Source organism: Patiria miniata, unplaced genomic scaffold, assembly GCF_015706575.1.
Source record: "Patiria miniata isolate m_02_andy unplaced genomic scaffold, ASM1570657v1 HiC_scaffold_11, whole genome shotgun sequence".
NCBI lineage: Eukaryota > Metazoa > Echinodermata > Asteroidea > Valvatida > Asterinidae > Patiria > Patiria miniata.
The window spans coordinates 3,220,803-3,236,670 of record NW_024037049.1 but is presented as its reverse complement, the minus strand read 5'-3'; the positions used below and the strand labels follow the sequence as shown (position 1 = coordinate 3,236,670).

The following is a 15,868-nucleotide window of genomic DNA, read 5'->3' as shown; positions in this document are numbered from 1 at the left end:
AAGGCACAATTCTTCCAACTATTTCCTGTATATGCCTCACTTTCGAGCCACATAACAAAAAGTATTGGGAAAAAAAGTTATATTTGGTACCATTTTATTTTTACCTTTACAATGAAAAAACTTTGGAGAACAAATGTGGGCTAGGTCTATAGATATATGTATAATGGCTAATTGCATGAAACCGCAGTCTCCGAGTGACATTTCAAAGTTCTCTTTTTTTACAACGTATTATGGTTTCCCACAATAGGTAATGACAGTTTCTAAAAGCTGCTAAAATAAAATTTCTAAAATCAGATACAATGGGGTTATTAAGAAAGAAAATCAACCGACATATATTAATATGATGGAATTTTTGTCATTTATGAATTTTTCACACAATCACTCGGGATAACATTTAAGTATACAGCATTTGTAAATACCTGGTGAAGGTCAAAACCCAACATTGAATCAACCAATATCTTATTACCATAAAATTAGACCCAGAAAGTCAAAATACACAACATTTGAAAGTTACTTACATCATATATTGCAGCAGGACAGCTTTCTCGTTGCCAGGGGGAGGTACCACCTTGCTCTGCACAGCCAGATTCAGTTGAACAAAACCCACACCATCCACAGGTGTTGGGGTCATGGGTCACAACACACACAGAGCAGTCAACATGGTGCTCACAAGAATTCACTGCGATCTTGAAAATCTGCACGAAGTATACCATCAAACAAAATATTAACATTCCTTACAGAAAAAGAATATAGCAGTTTGGATATGCACAGACAGGATACATGAATGCACATTGCCAATTTTCACAGTAAGTTTTGGCAGGGAAAGACATTATTGTAGCATATTTTTAAATCAAATGCATTCTGTTAGAATGTCACTACAACAAACACGATTGGATCCACAAAAGATTGTTCGTTATTGCAGTCATTTGTTTGAGTTCAGCCACTGGCATGACACTCTAAGTTGCCAAGATGGTGTTCGAATACATGCACATCTACATGTACTTGCCCTTCAATTCAGTGAGATGTAATGTCAGCAAATCTCTCATCAAAATAGTTCTGTAGATTGTGGGTTTGCATGCAGTCTGGGGTTGTGATGCTTATGGCCTTGGGCAAGCCACTTTGTCATTCATTGCTTTCCCCACAAGGTTTAGTTTTGTATCCACTTAAATGGATAGCTGTAAGGGCAGAGGCAGTTGGTGTGTATGATTTAGCCATATGTGAGGCATTCTGGCAAAATACAAAACTGGGAGCAGGCCGTATTCAAGAAAATTCTGTTTCATTCTGTTTAAGGAGTTGAATTTTACACTGATCTTTCAAAATAGGTAATAACGACAAGGACTACATGAAAAGTATTATCATCTTCAATCCTACATGTACCTCATGGGATGTCAGGACGTACACATTGTCCTTGGTTCTGTCAAAAGCCATATCTGAAAGCACTGGGCTATTGGATAGGTCCAGATCCTTGTATGGCAATCCAGGAGGAAAGTTGGAATCTGGAGGTGAATCTAGAGGCTGTAACAGAAACTACATAAACACAAACAAATATTATTAAATTACCACAAAGGGAAACTGACTAGGTACATGTACATGGAGGTTGAACAAATTCAAATGAAGTAAAAGCGACTTCCAGAACTGATATGGTACTCCATAGGTCCCATTGTTTAAATGCACCTTTAGGCCAAAAAAAAAGGCTCTGGTTTCTGGTCTGCGCACGCGTCGCCGTAGCCATGCACGTCAGCAAAATTAAAAAGTTTTTTTTTCAATGTAAGATGAAGTCTCAAAACCGCCAAACTCACTGGTTTGACTGGAATCCTGCTGCTGCGCAATTTTAACGTGTTTTCAGATGGGGTTGCCATTGAGTATAAGCTTTATGTGGCCTTTCTGGGCTCCCATATATTTTGCACAGAATAGTCTAGCACCATTTGCAGACTGTGTTGTACAAAAAAAGTACCATATTAGTCAACTTTGCTAAATCAAATGATGTAAACAAACAAATTAAAATATTTTGGAATTTGTGTTACCATTTTGTTTGTAATTCTAAAAATTATGTATGTAAATTACAATTCTCTATGTTGTAACTTCCCAGAAGGCATTACATGTACAGTGGGTGTGGCCCTTACGAAGTCCGGATCAAATTCCATCTACATATACATGTACATGTACAATGTGGCATCTCCAAAGAAGGACATTGGAGACAGCAAACAAAATAGGGTGGATAATTCCATTGGTGTAACAAATAATCTTTATTCGGTTATTCAAGAAAACATGTTTTAATTTAAACATGTTTTAATTTTTATGAAAAGTACCCACACCCTTGGGTGGAAACTTACAATGATTTGCATACTGATGAAACAAGACTATACAATTGGCAACTGTATCCTACAGTAACAAATGTACTTTATACTGAGACTAAACAAAATACTGTATCTAGTCTTTGACTGGTGTCGATGACCATTTGTCTTTCATCTGGAATGCTAGTACATTTGTAAGTAGTCATTTAACCAAAACACTCATCTCCCTACAAACAAAACACAGACCACGTCCTTTGTCTTACTTTTAAAGTTAAAATAATTAATTTCATCACAAAGCTCATAACAGTGGCATATGCTGGTTTTGGGTCCACCGGTCCAGTGGAACAAAATGGATAATTTTTTCTATGAAAAAGAGACCCAATTTTTTTAAAAGCCAAAGTGAAACAAAAAGACAAGAAAATGGACAGTACATGTATGTCGCGGGTAGGGGGAGGGGGAAGGGAGGGGCCAAGTTGGCCCCCTTGCTCTAGCCCCAAACTCCATGCTTGATATGCCACTGGTTCAGAACATGATTGCAATATCAAAAGAGACACAATATTCAAGGCCCCTTGTCTTTTTGTTTTTGTCTAGCACTTCCTTTTATCAAGGTATCACAGGAAATGACAAAGCTGATTGTCAGGATTACTTGGAAGAATGTCTGAAATGTGTGCATTCTGCTTTCAGTTTGACCTACTTAATTGGCCTGACAGGTTGGAAATGACTTTTTAAATTCTGATACACCATTAGGACATTGAAAAAGTTCACTTGTTAGGTTCATCCGTTTTGGTGGAAATCTACCGCCAGGCCCCAAGCACACTACCAAAATCCTATACTCAGCTATATTTGCAGCACTCCTGATAAGAATCACTCAACTACTGATTTGGTAATTATTACATGTAACGTGAATTAGCTAATTAATCTGACCCACACAACACACGAGGCTCCCCACAGTGACTAAATAATGATTGGCAATGATTTGGTTGATGATCAGGGACTCGGCGGGACAATGGTTACCCACCACATGCTTGCACAGAGACTTCCGCTCAATACAACAGCCACAGTGGAAAAGAGAGCGACACTAAGCGTGTAGCTGCTTTTATAGACTGCAAGCTGGTGCCCCCGCACTCCATGTGAGAGCACACGCACCGCTGGGAACCAGTAAGGGACTGAAGTGCACCCTGACCACTGCCACGTTATATTCATATACACAGTATGTACATGTACTATGTACAGATGTCGGCTAAAAACTTGGTGTACATTTTGCACTGTGTAATGTTCATTCTACAAATTTGGGTCCACTATTTTCCCTGTCCCTGTTACATCTGACTTTGATGATTTTATAATTCTGATGCACTCCTAATGCAGTCGTCCTCCAAGAGTGGTTATGAATAGCAAACTACTTACCCAACAAATAAAAACTTTATTGAAGTCATTCTTAATGATTCTTGAAATTTGGCACGTTCACTGGCCTTGAAATTTGGCAAATTACAACATATCAAGGTAACAGGGACAAGAACAATGTCAAGCTTTGGACCCTCTTACAAGAAGATCAAAAATGCAAAACAGAAAATATGCTTTTGGTGTTTTCACTTGATTCACATATGTACCCCACAATCAGCCTTTTGGGTAGATGCATACATGAAAAGCGACACTCGTTTTTCATTGTATTTGTTAACATATACAGTTTGCAAAAGTTTGACAGTTGCAATTTGTTTGTTCCTTACTTTAGAGTTAATCTAAAACATCCACTTGTTACTGCTTAAGCAATGGAGACCGAGTATATGAATCAATGTTTGAATGACATTAATGATTTTAACCTTTGACCTACCTTCATGATGTGTCCATCATTGGTACCCACTATAGCCAATGTGTCAAGACCCAAAGGCATAGCTGTGATGGATGTGAATGACTTGCCTGCTCCCCCACCCCTCAGGATGTCTCTCTCTATGGCAGGCTTTCTGCCCTCAATTGGTTGCAAATCTGAAGTGCCACAAAAGTCATCACCCACTGGTCTGTACTGTTGAATGAGATAACAGGCATTTTTCATCCATGGAACCAGACTAATGAGACTGTGCCTAACTGGCACGTTCACTGGCCTGGTGGCTTGCATGACATGATTAATGTTAAATTTCTATATTGTACAGCACTTTTTCAATGTGTACACCCTGGATACATTCTCGTAAATTTATCTGCTAAAATATTGCGTGCGCTAGAATTTAAATGAAAATCTTTTGCAAAACGATGTGTAAATTAGCTACAGTTCGTGGTTTGGGCGCACGCAGCACGTACCCAGCATACACACACACGCACATACTGAGCAGTCTATCCGATCATCCCGCAGATCGTTACCAACACGTGTTCAACTTCTTGTCAAATCCCGCGTCGTCTGACTTACCACTCCATACCACAGATCATGGCGGCACTTGCCCATGATCAAGTATGGATTTACCAATCACAAGGAGTATTCATGCCACAAAATGGGCAAGAAGAGACATTCTGCAAACTGTAAATTTTGCAAAGCCACGATTTCTGAAAGTAGTGGAACTACCTCGAACTTCACCAGTCATCTGCAGCGTGTACACAAATCCTGCCAAGCTTGAGGAACTTCGTAAATGATGGGACAGATCCAGTTGTGGGGGGGGAGATTTTTTTCTTCTTCCCCCCCCCCCCAAAAAAAAAAACCCCACCAAAACAATGTTGAACCATTTGTGGTGTGCGTTTATACAATTTTGTGAAATATTTTACATTTATACCCCATCAAAATCGATCAATAAAACAGCCAAACAATGTATTTGTAAATGACCATCCATTTGTGAATTACATCATACTGATAGTGATAATGATGTAGGCCTACATCATGTACATGTACTGTACATGTGGCATCACTGCCATCATGCCACATAGGGAAGAAAGTTTGTATTTTTGTGTGAGATATTTTTATTTCTTGGAATGATTTTGGAATTTTCCAACAAGATATTAGTATCAACGGATTATTCCCTGAATGTTGCTCGCATTAAGCTGGTTCTTACTTAATATTTTCTCAGCTTAAAAACCACTTCTTTGTAAGAAAACACAAGTCTGAGGAAAACTAAATGCATGGTGGCGGCCAAACTCCATTCCATTTAACTTAACCTGTAGTGGCAACATGTATGATTACGCCCCTTCCCCATCAACACAAAAACAAAACAAGATGCAATGAGCATGTTTTATTTTAAATCTTAATTAAGCCAGAACATAATTTTCATACTTGTGACCTGGCACGGCATTCTGAGTACAAACAGCGACACTTTTCCAGCAACATTTTTGTAAAATGAGGATCTGAATTTGGGATTTTACAATTGGGAAGCCCTTAAATCCTGAAGTTCACTTTTTTAAAAATATTGAGGGCGAAACCTTTTATGAATTTGGTAAAAGTGTATACTACACAGTACCTTTGAGCCTTTGGGGTTATCTTTGACCTTTGCTTTGTATTAAAGGGGTAAAACAATGAACTTTGTCCTAGTTCCCAACCACGATGATGTGTAATATTTGTGAATTGGGTTAGTGTATTGGTGTCGATGAGAACACTACTTGAGATTCAAAAAGGACTCGGACTCGGACTCAGCGACAAGGACTTGGACTCGGATACCAAGGACTCGGACTCGGACTCGGACTCGGATACCAAGGACTCGGACTCGGATACCAAGGACTTGGACTCGGACTCGTATACCAAGGACTTGGACTCGGATACCTCGGACTCAGACTCGGACTCAGACTCGGACTTGGATACCAAGGACTCGGACTCGGATACCAAGGACTCGGATACCAAGGACTCGGACTCGGACTCGGGCTCGGGTACCAAGGACTCGGAATCAGACTCGGATACCAAGGACTCGGACTCGGATACCAAGGACTCGGACTCAGACTCGGATACCAAGGACTCAGACTCGGATACCAAAGACTCGGACTCCGGCTCGGATACAAAGGACTCGGACTCAGACTCGGATACCAAGGACTCAGACTCGGACACGGACTCGGACTCAGATACCAAGGACTCGGACTCGGACACGGATACCAAGGACTCGGACTCGGACTCGGACTCGGACTCGGATACCAAGGACTCGGACTCAGATACCAAGGACTCGGACTCGGACTAGCATACCAAGGACTCAGACTCGGACTCGGATACCAAGGACTCGGACTCGGATACCAAGGACTCGGACTCGGACTTAGATACCAAGGACTCGGACTCGAATACCACAGACTTGGACTCAGACTCAGATACCACGGACTCGGACTCGGATACCACAGACTCGGACTCGGACTCGGATACCACGGACTCGGATACCAAGGACTCGGATACCAAGGACTCGGACTCGGACTGGGTGGACTCGACTACAGCACTGCAACTGACACAAACAAACATGGCATGGCATGTAAATACTGTGTGCTGTGACTGTGTGACTCTCGCAAAATTATAACAGATTGACAACCTTATAAATGGAAGGATATAGCTCAAATTCCCCCGAAACATCAATCCGTATTCTACGTAGCTCATGTCTCAAGTTTCTGTGTTAACGAAGCAGCACCACCGTCAACGTCAGACTTTCTATTTTCAATTTTCCATCCATGGTGTTTTCTGAGCTGTAATTGCATTTGTTGAAGCACTTACATTATAAGGCTGTGAATTGTCATTTCCACAGGACCTGTCATTTCGCAGAAATAAGAGGAACCGGAGCCCGATAGGAACCATTGAAAAAATTTGAAAAGTGAAAATAGAATGTCTGTACAGTTGACGGCGGTGCTGCGACGTTAACTACTACATGGAAACTTCAGTTCGGCCACTGTTTTAGGCTTATTCATTATAAGATTCTTCTTCAAAGTGCAATGAGACATGACCTACCTAGAACAGGGATTGATGTCACTCGTTCACTGTACAACTATCTCTTTGTTTGGGTTTACATGCCTCGCTTTGATTTTCAAGATGGCATATCCTGAGAAAGATCTATTGTGTATGTTTATGGAAATAGAAATAAAGTAGTATGTGATCACAGCACTCGAACGTTGCCCAAAGACATGCATCTATTCTCTTATTTTTATAACGTCTTATTTCCATTTTTAAACTAACAATGCAGGTTTCTTACCACGACGTCATTGCAGCCACGGTTCTCAGACATGAACCTCAATCCCTGTGTTCCATCGCCATTGAAGCATTGCTGTAATCCTTTCTTGACCCGCTTATTGATATAACTCATGCCGTATACACACAGGGCCGAGTCACTGCCAGGTTGGTCAGATTCAGTAGAAATACTCTGAGAGAAAATGGCAAACAGGACATCCTCTCCAGGATCAAAGCCTAAATTGCTACCTGCTTTGCCGACATACGCTGCTCGCAGGATGTTATAGGTATCACCAGCTTGACTATCACAAATGAGTGCCATCTCAGTGTAGGAGTAGAAGCCTGTTTGTAAAATATACACAGTGCACATCAAATATGTAGTTGAGGTTGAAATTTAAAGGTGGGTGATTCCTCAAACATACTCTAAATAATAAAAATAGTGATAGAAATTCAAAATGCACAGGAGACGGTTTGAATACTGGCTGTTGTTTAGAACTGATAGGTTGTAAAATATAAGGCAACCTCTTTACCATGGATACGATCTTCCAGCACCATATTGGTTCCCATCATGCCTTATGCGATCTTAACCCCTGGAATTGTTTAATTTAAATGTCCCACAATAAGGACTGCAGTTGATGTGTTTAACTCGTGACGCCATGCTTTAAATTTTGAATCGTTTTTTTTTTGTAGAACATCCTTTCAAACATGAGATTTCGGTGTCACATTATACAGCAAGGATTTATATAAATGTATGTACCTCTGTCGTCCCTTTACAACACAAAATACAGATTTTTTTTTGGGGGGGGGGGGAATGAGGTTTCCAGAATCCATCATACAGTCAACACCCAGTCTTGAAAAAAAAATGTGCACATGACATGACGTGCAGGAGATAACGCGACACATATATCGAAATTCACGTGCAGTACACTCTGAATGGTCAACCAGCGTCATGTATTTCTCACGGCCAGGGGTTAGTGAAGGAATGTGTACGTGCCCATGGAGTCGAGGCTGAATAAAAGGCAACTGTCATAGCTCCTTTCAATTCGAAATTGGGAATGTTTAAGGTAAATTAAGAAAACAATTACAAAAAAATAACGCCATTTTGATGGAGGTCTTCTTTGGTTTACATAGGAACGTTTGGTATAATCCTCCCTTGAGAAAAATTGCTTACAATTATACATGTTACTTACTTTTATCTTTTGTGCAAATCCTCACAATACGTGAATGATACCTGCTGCTATCTATATCCTCACGTTGTACAGTTGTAAAGTAGTTAAATCCTCCCGAGTTAAACCCAGAAATGTATTTAATCTTGTAATTATTTCTGTATTCAGGTCGAACATCAATGAAGGTGTTACGATGATAAGTAGAATCTCGGTAGGCAAAAGAAAAATGCCACTCCCCAGGGTTTGTCTCTTCAAGTTTTTTTGCAGTAGCAGCATGCTGAGTGACATTTCTGTATTGGAGATCATTGTTGTATGTGGCACCAACATAAAGAGCTTGAGTTTCTGGCCCATCATTGCCAACCTGGAACGGTGCGTAAAAACCAACAACTGTGTCTCCTAAGGCCAGACTATCCTCAGTCAAAGTGCCATCAGTTTGAAAAGCCAACGCCGGCCAACCAGCAATACTGGTGAAGTTGCTTAAATGGTGTAGAGTGCACGTGCCAGCAAAAGCACTGCCACAAGACACTATCAGGTTATTCTCATAATCGACTTCCAACAACCTATTGACGTTGTCCCCATGTGGGCAGTTATTCACAGTTGGGCAAAAGTGTGTCATTCCCTCGAGTCTTGTGTCCACCTCTGACAGCTTATCCAGCTCAGACGAGAGATAATACAACTTGTTAGTTCCTCCGAGATAGATCTCCCCATTATCTCTGCGGACAACAAAGTTTTGTAAGTCTGTATCGGGAGTGCTGAAATGTTGAAGCTTTCCTACAAGTCGCTGATTCAAAGCACAAGACGGCAAGACTAGACCAAGACAGATAATGGAAACCACTGACAATATACTCCCTCTATGCCACGAGGCAAGTGGATAGGTCCTCAGAGGCTGGAATGCGTGCAGAGCAGCCATCGTCCTTTCTCTGTATCTGTGTCAAAGGATACAAAATATTGTTTACTTAGACTTTAATATATTTTAATACAAATATGTATTTAAATATTTAAACAAAGATCACAATTATTTTCTCAGGTTTGAATACCTCATACATTTGCCATCAATGCTGGATATCCCATATTTCAAACCCAATTGTTATACCATTGAATTATATTGGTAGTTTTTGTTCATGTGATGAATTTCATAAGTTTATGAATGATGACCTACTGAACAACGCTAAGAACCTTGCCTTATGTACCTCAGGTACATCACCTTGATTGCTATGAAAGACTTATTTTGTACAATACATTCAAAACTGATCTTGCATTCAAGGTGTAGTCTGAGAGCCAAGAGAGTTTTATCGAGGGTATAGGGTAATTCTGGCTTCAAAGGGAGTTTTGTAAGTAATTTGTCTCCATTTCTCTTCAAAGTAGTTTTTCTGCCAGTTGTCTTGTTCAAGATGTTGATTAGGATGATCTTTATGGGCCTTAATTTTGATACTGTACAGATTACTTAAGAATTGGCGATGAAATGTCAATGGGGGTCGCCACATTCAAGTTGAAGCTTGAACAGAGGAGAGCCTTGGAGAGCTCCAGTACAAATTTTGAGGGCTTGATTGGACACTGTCTACTTTTTGCTTCACAGTAGTGGAGGCTGAATTGAAAGCTTCGCATCCATACTCAAGGACAGGTTGTATATCTAGAACAATGTCTTGCAGTCAGCACCCCAGGTAGTTCCGCTAATACAGCGAGCAAGGTTGAGTTTCCTTTTACATTTGGTGACGTTATTGTCAATGCGTTGCTTCCAAGTCAACTTATTATCGTATGTAACACCCAAGGATTTGGCTGATTGGAGGGTTTGGATTGCACGGTTTTGAAGAAGGAGAGAATATTAGTCTTCTTTTTGTTTGTGAAAAGGACCGCTGTTGTTCTGGGGTAGGATAGCTTGAAATCCCATTTTTCGCACCAAGATAAAATATTGTTGAGTCTTTTTTTGGATTTTCTTCTCGATAAATTGAGACACATGAACTTCAGGCAGTTGATGAGAGAGATCATTGACGGCAACATTAAACAATAAAGGGCTGATGAGGCTATCTTGAGGAACACCATTTTCTTGAGTTCTTTCTGTGGAGAGGGTGTTAGTTGTCTTGGATTTCCTGTCACTAAGGAAGTTGTCTACAAGATCCAACTAGTAACTCGACCATAGATGCCCATGACTTGGAGTTGAATAATTACCCCTTTATGCCAGAGCATGTCGTATGCCTTTTCAATGTCAAGAAAGACCACAAGTGTACTTTCTGTGTTGGCTCAGTCTTTGTTGATGGACGATTCAAGTTTGAGGATGTGATCTTTTGTGCTGGGACCTTTTCTGAACCCAATCTGTTGTTGGCTGAAGAGGTTATTCGTTTCTATACCATAGCTGATTGGAATTGACCATGCATTCCATCAATTCACATAAGGTGGAGGAGAGAGCTATAGGCTGGTAAGATAAAGGGTTGACAGGATCTTTCCCTGGTTTGAGGATATAAATGAGGATGGTGTCTTTCCACTGCTTGGGACATTGGGAGGTGTGCCAGATCATATTGAAGGTAATAAGTAGATATTCCCGAACGTTTATGGAGAAATGTTTGATGACCATATTGCTTATTCAATCTTTACCAGGGGTGGTGCATTTTAAGGCGTCGATGGCATGATTCAACTCATCAATGTTAAATGGTTCATTAAAAACACTGTCATTATTGTTGTAAAATAATGTAATAGTATTGCGAAATTAAATGTCCGTATATTAGGTCCTCCCAAAAATTATGGAAATCTCCGGTCCGCTTTTTGTTTTTTGGAAATGCCAATTATTCTGCATTTTGTTACAAAAATGTTAATTTTACCGTGTATGTGTAATGGATGACGCGTGGTTGTCGAGACCTTGGGCATCGTACACTGAATAATTGTGCACATGCACTGTACACAATGTACTGCATCAGAGTATACTGAAAGAGTTGGTGCGTGCATGCCGAACACATATTTTAACCATGCCTAAAACATTTCGTGTCCAGTTGGTAGAGGGGAACTGGTAACCGAATGGAATTCTTTACAAAATATTGGTCAAAATGAACAAAAAGCTTCAATTAGATAGGAGACGTCATATGAAAATTTTAAAAATTAAATTTAAAAAGAAATATCATGACTCAATCAACAATGAAAATCAATCTTCTAAGAATCACTTTTTAAAGTATGGTTCGCTGTACCCGCTGTTCACTTTGTACACTAAGCTCGACAGCACTTTGTGCTGCTTGTGCGGTCACGATCTATAGACAAGATGGACAGCCATGCGGTGTCCATGACGGCGATGTTGGGAACGAAGCAACTATTCAGTTGTGTTGTCAACCTATGACAAATTTTCTGATTCATTCAACAAGTACAATACCAGGCACACCAATTGTGTTTTCTCAGATATTTTGGTCGCTATGTCTAATCATTCTTACCATGTATTCTTCAATAAGAAGAAAGGGCAAGTTATTATTTGTACTATGAATACCCCCCCCCCCTAAAAAAATTCTTCAACCGACCAACCCTCCTGATATTTTTAATTTGAGGGCAACAAAACAATTTTTTTGTTTGGCCTTATGTAGGCCTAATATGTCTTTCAAGTGGGATAATGTTGGGGAAATGATTATCCATAAAATGTTATAAATTTAGTCCACATCCGTTCATATTTCAGTACACTTTAGCACCATGAAATTGGTTCATGTTTATAAGTGCAGTGCATGTATATAACATCAAATGTTATGTACCAGAAAGTATAGCCCCATAAATGTACATGTATTTTTTTTTTTAACATCATCTCTAATGAGGGTAAACTCCAATCAGTGCAAGGCACTGCTTTCCATGGAGGCCCTCAAGTTAATGAGAACTATGAGACCCATCTGTAGCACCTTTATAAGGATTTATGAGGTGCTGCGGCGCATATTGCAGCCACTGCCAGAAACACCGGGGCAAACCCTTTCTCTTAGCGATAAGTGTAACTGAATGGGTTCTTTAACGTGCATTAAAACAACACACAGGACCTATCGCTTTGTGTCCCATCCGAAGGGCGAAGCAATAATGGTAAAGTGCCTTGCTCAAGAGCACAAGCACCATGTTCCCACAGTCAGGATTCGAACCCATGTACCACGGCAGACGAGTCAAACACCGTAACCATTGGACCATAGCACCCCATTCATTTGTTGTATCTCAAATACTGTACTTGACTTCCTCCATATTCACAATCCGGAGGAAGTCCAGTTTTTGAAACACGTTTATGAGGCTTAACAAAGTACAATGGAGAAAAAGGGTAAATCCACATACCAATTTATAAGGCTACAATAAATCAATGTGAAAAGTACAGCAAATACCCTACTAATATTTTCCTAGAGCTGTTTACTAACAAATTTGTTGAGAACAAAAAATTGAACTTTGAAAAAATATCTATGATTCAGATTTTTTTTATACCATTAATTGACCTACTTTTCACTCGAACAAAATGCTTAGACATTTTTATAAACATGCTTGCCTCAAGAAATTGGTCCAAATTACTGCAAAATGTATGCAAAGTTAGAGAAACAAATCATCAAAAGAATAATGACATACCACATCAGCAAGTTAATGAACCTGAAGAAGGAAAAGAAAGCAGCAACATATATGATGTAGGCTTACTCCAGTGTTCAAACCAGGAAATCAAAGAACTTACAAACAAGCAGCTAGTGCCAAAGCATGGTCCTTGCTAAAGGTTAACAGGAAACGTCACCTACCATGTAGCACAAGATATGCAATCACCACCAGTACTCAGGTTTCATTAGCATGGGCATGTCCTAGAAAAACTTCCTGCCACCATGGACTCTCCAAGTACTGGCTCCAACTCCCTCAGCACGTAGGCTGCAATGCAGGAAATACATGTCATCAAGATCACTATCTCTCTTCCACAAGGAAACAAAAATGGATAAACAAGGAATAGATCAAAACCATTTTTTAGGGAGTTGCCTCTTTCACAAGTGTTTGAGTTAACTTTCACTTATGGTGTTTGTTATATGTTAAAAAATATTTAACAATACAGAAACAATGTTGCATCCTGGTGCTACGTTTTTCATACATTATCACATCACATATCTCACAAAATGTTGAAAAGACATGATGTCTGGATGCTACATTCTTTCCAAAAATAAAAATGAAATTATGCAAATTATTAATTTATAATGCAAAGATATCCATCAGAAAGAATTCACTTGACACCCTGTGTACAAACCAGTATGATACTGGTCTAAAAATTTTTAAGTGTTTTCTCACTAAATGCTTCAATATTTTTTCTGCTAAATTTCACTTTTTCAGGACAAGTTACTGCTTCCTGATGGCTGACAAACTCACTTGATCTAGCCAAAAATAAAAACATTTTAGACCTGGATTCAGCGTAGCCCGACTGCATCTGGCTGTGTTCACTGAACCAGAGATTTCAGGAACTAATTTCTTGAGCATGACAAGAATCCACATTCTGCCCAATCCGGTGCTCGTAGCAAGTTTGCCCTGGGCCTAAGAGTAAGAATTCAGAAAGATTGTTGCATCTTGATGCCCTTTTTCATCATTATTTCAGTGAAGGTCAGTCAATATTGAAAAGACATGAATCTGGGATAGTTAGTGAGGAAGTGTGAGAGACATTTCCAATTTTGTTAGAAAATACTTTGAAAATGTACGCCTACTGGACTCTCCATAGACTTAGTACACAACCAAAGAAGAGGCGTCCGGATACTACATTTTTTCCAAGAATTCCAGCTACAGTCCTAATAATTACATGTAATTACCACTTAAAACCTTGATCTTCCAAAATCCACAAATTTCTCAACTGATATTGGCTGGCTAACCGCTGGTTCCCGCGCACGCCGCGCACCTGGATGCATATAGCATAGCTATGAAATTTTCCATCCATTCTAATCCTATAGTATACTGTATACAGTAGTCCCAGTACCGTGTACCAGCAGCTAGCTGCATAGCAGGAACACTACGTGCGCGTATTGAAACGATACATCGGATGATCACCCGAACCTTCTTAAGTATAAATCTATATATTTTGACGCAAATTTCAAAATTCCAATTACACTAGACGCACTGGGTAAGTTAAACAAAATATACCTGCTTTTTAAAAACTGTTTAGTGGAGGATTACCTACACATTTTTCGACAAAAATAATACATAGCAGCTAAGACGAGTTGTCTTTGCTATCGCTATGGGGGCAGCCATTTTGTACATCCTGGGTCTTGGACATCCTGGGTCTTTTTCATCCTGGCATTTGTCCCCTATTTCTCTTGCGCGCCGTAAATATAAATGCCAAGCCAAGCAAACTTTTTGCATTGGTCAGCTGTGTCAAATTTTATAAGAAAACAAACAAATACGATCAGAGAGCAGTATGGAGCATCAAAACTCTAAAAGGTGTCTCCTTTCATCTAGATGAAAATAGGCCTACATCGTATAGTCGTGTTCCCTAACGTGGCGCACTTCGAAGCTTACCCGACTTTCCTCGTGTAGTGTTGCCAAACCTCTTTGTTGACAAACCTCAAATTCATGCAATGAAATACTAGTACTTTTACCTTATCAATGCTTGCTATTTTACCTCTGTGAACAATTTCAGTTTCATAAAATTTAATCCGAAATTCAAAAACGGTGGTGTCCGGAAATTGGGCACAAATTGGCGGAGTGTTCCCTAACGTGGCGCACTTGAATAAATCTTGGAAAATTCCAAATTAACACTTACGAATTCCTGTAAACTTGATAAATTCTGATAAATAATTTATATCTTTACTTACATACCCAGCCAAATGTTTGTCAGAAAATTATTTTCTTATTTTTCAGGGCATTTTCAAAGGGTTCACTTTGCACTTGAAAATAAAATCGGAAAATCACGCCAAAATAGCTTTTCCTTCTAACTTTGTTACGGGTAAATAAACTCGCGATTTATGAACAGGACCGTTTAGAACTTGATGAAATTTCACTTTCTGTGAAATTTCAGTTTAATTTCAGTTTTAAATTTTGCTCTAGGTAGGCGCTACCGGCGAAAAATCCAAGTGCGCCACGTTAGGGGCCGCGCCACGTTAGGGTACATCAAATACATGTAGTACTAGTATATAGTATATAGGCCTACCTCTTTTTGTACAGTCATGACAGTTGTTTTCAAGTTCGATCATGTTGATGAGGCAAATGCCTTTGCCTGAGCATGGACATGATGGAGGTAGAATGCCTGAGAGAGGGTGAGTTTTGCTACGGTTGTCATGGCTGTAGTGTAGGCCATCAATTTTCATCAACAGGATTGAAAAACGAAAGTAAGCTACCAAAAATACTACGTCACATCAGCAAACCAACAA

At 39.7% G+C, this 15,868-nt stretch overlaps 2 protein-coding genes across 13 annotated transcripts in view; one reads left to right on the top strand and one right to left on the bottom strand.

Annotated features, from left to right (window-relative positions):
- LOC119741934 (hepatocyte growth factor receptor-like) overlaps positions 1-14,948 on the bottom strand; it is a 31,688-nt gene extending 16,740 nt beyond the window's left edge. For 3 of the 12 annotated variants that reach the window (XM_038217894.1, XM_038217975.1, XM_038217983.1), the window contains exons 1-7: positions 14,315-14,636; positions 13,274-13,397; positions 8,583-9,484; positions 7,418-7,734; positions 4,123-4,311; positions 1,378-1,527; positions 519-695 (exon numbers count right to left, since the gene is read on the bottom strand). In XM_038217894.1, coding sequence (XP_038073822.1) covers positions 519-695; positions 1,378-1,527; positions 4,123-4,311; positions 7,418-7,734; positions 8,583-9,468 — 1,719 coding nt within the window. In that variant the 5' untranslated portion in view covers positions 9,469-9,484; positions 13,274-13,397; positions 14,315-14,636. The other 9 variants (XM_038217911.1, XM_038217919.1, XM_038217934.1 and 6 more) reach the window with 9 other exon arrangements.
- The window catches only part of LOC119742027 (cyclin-D-binding Myb-like transcription factor 1), a 63,658-nt gene continuing 61,771 nt past the window's right edge, over positions 13,982-15,868 (top strand). The window contains exon 1 of the mRNA XM_038218047.1: positions 13,982-14,111. Within this exon, the coding sequence (XP_038073975.1) occupies positions 14,082-14,111 (30 nt within the window). The 5' untranslated portion in view covers positions 13,982-14,081. The remainder of the gene's footprint in view (positions 14,112-15,868) is intronic.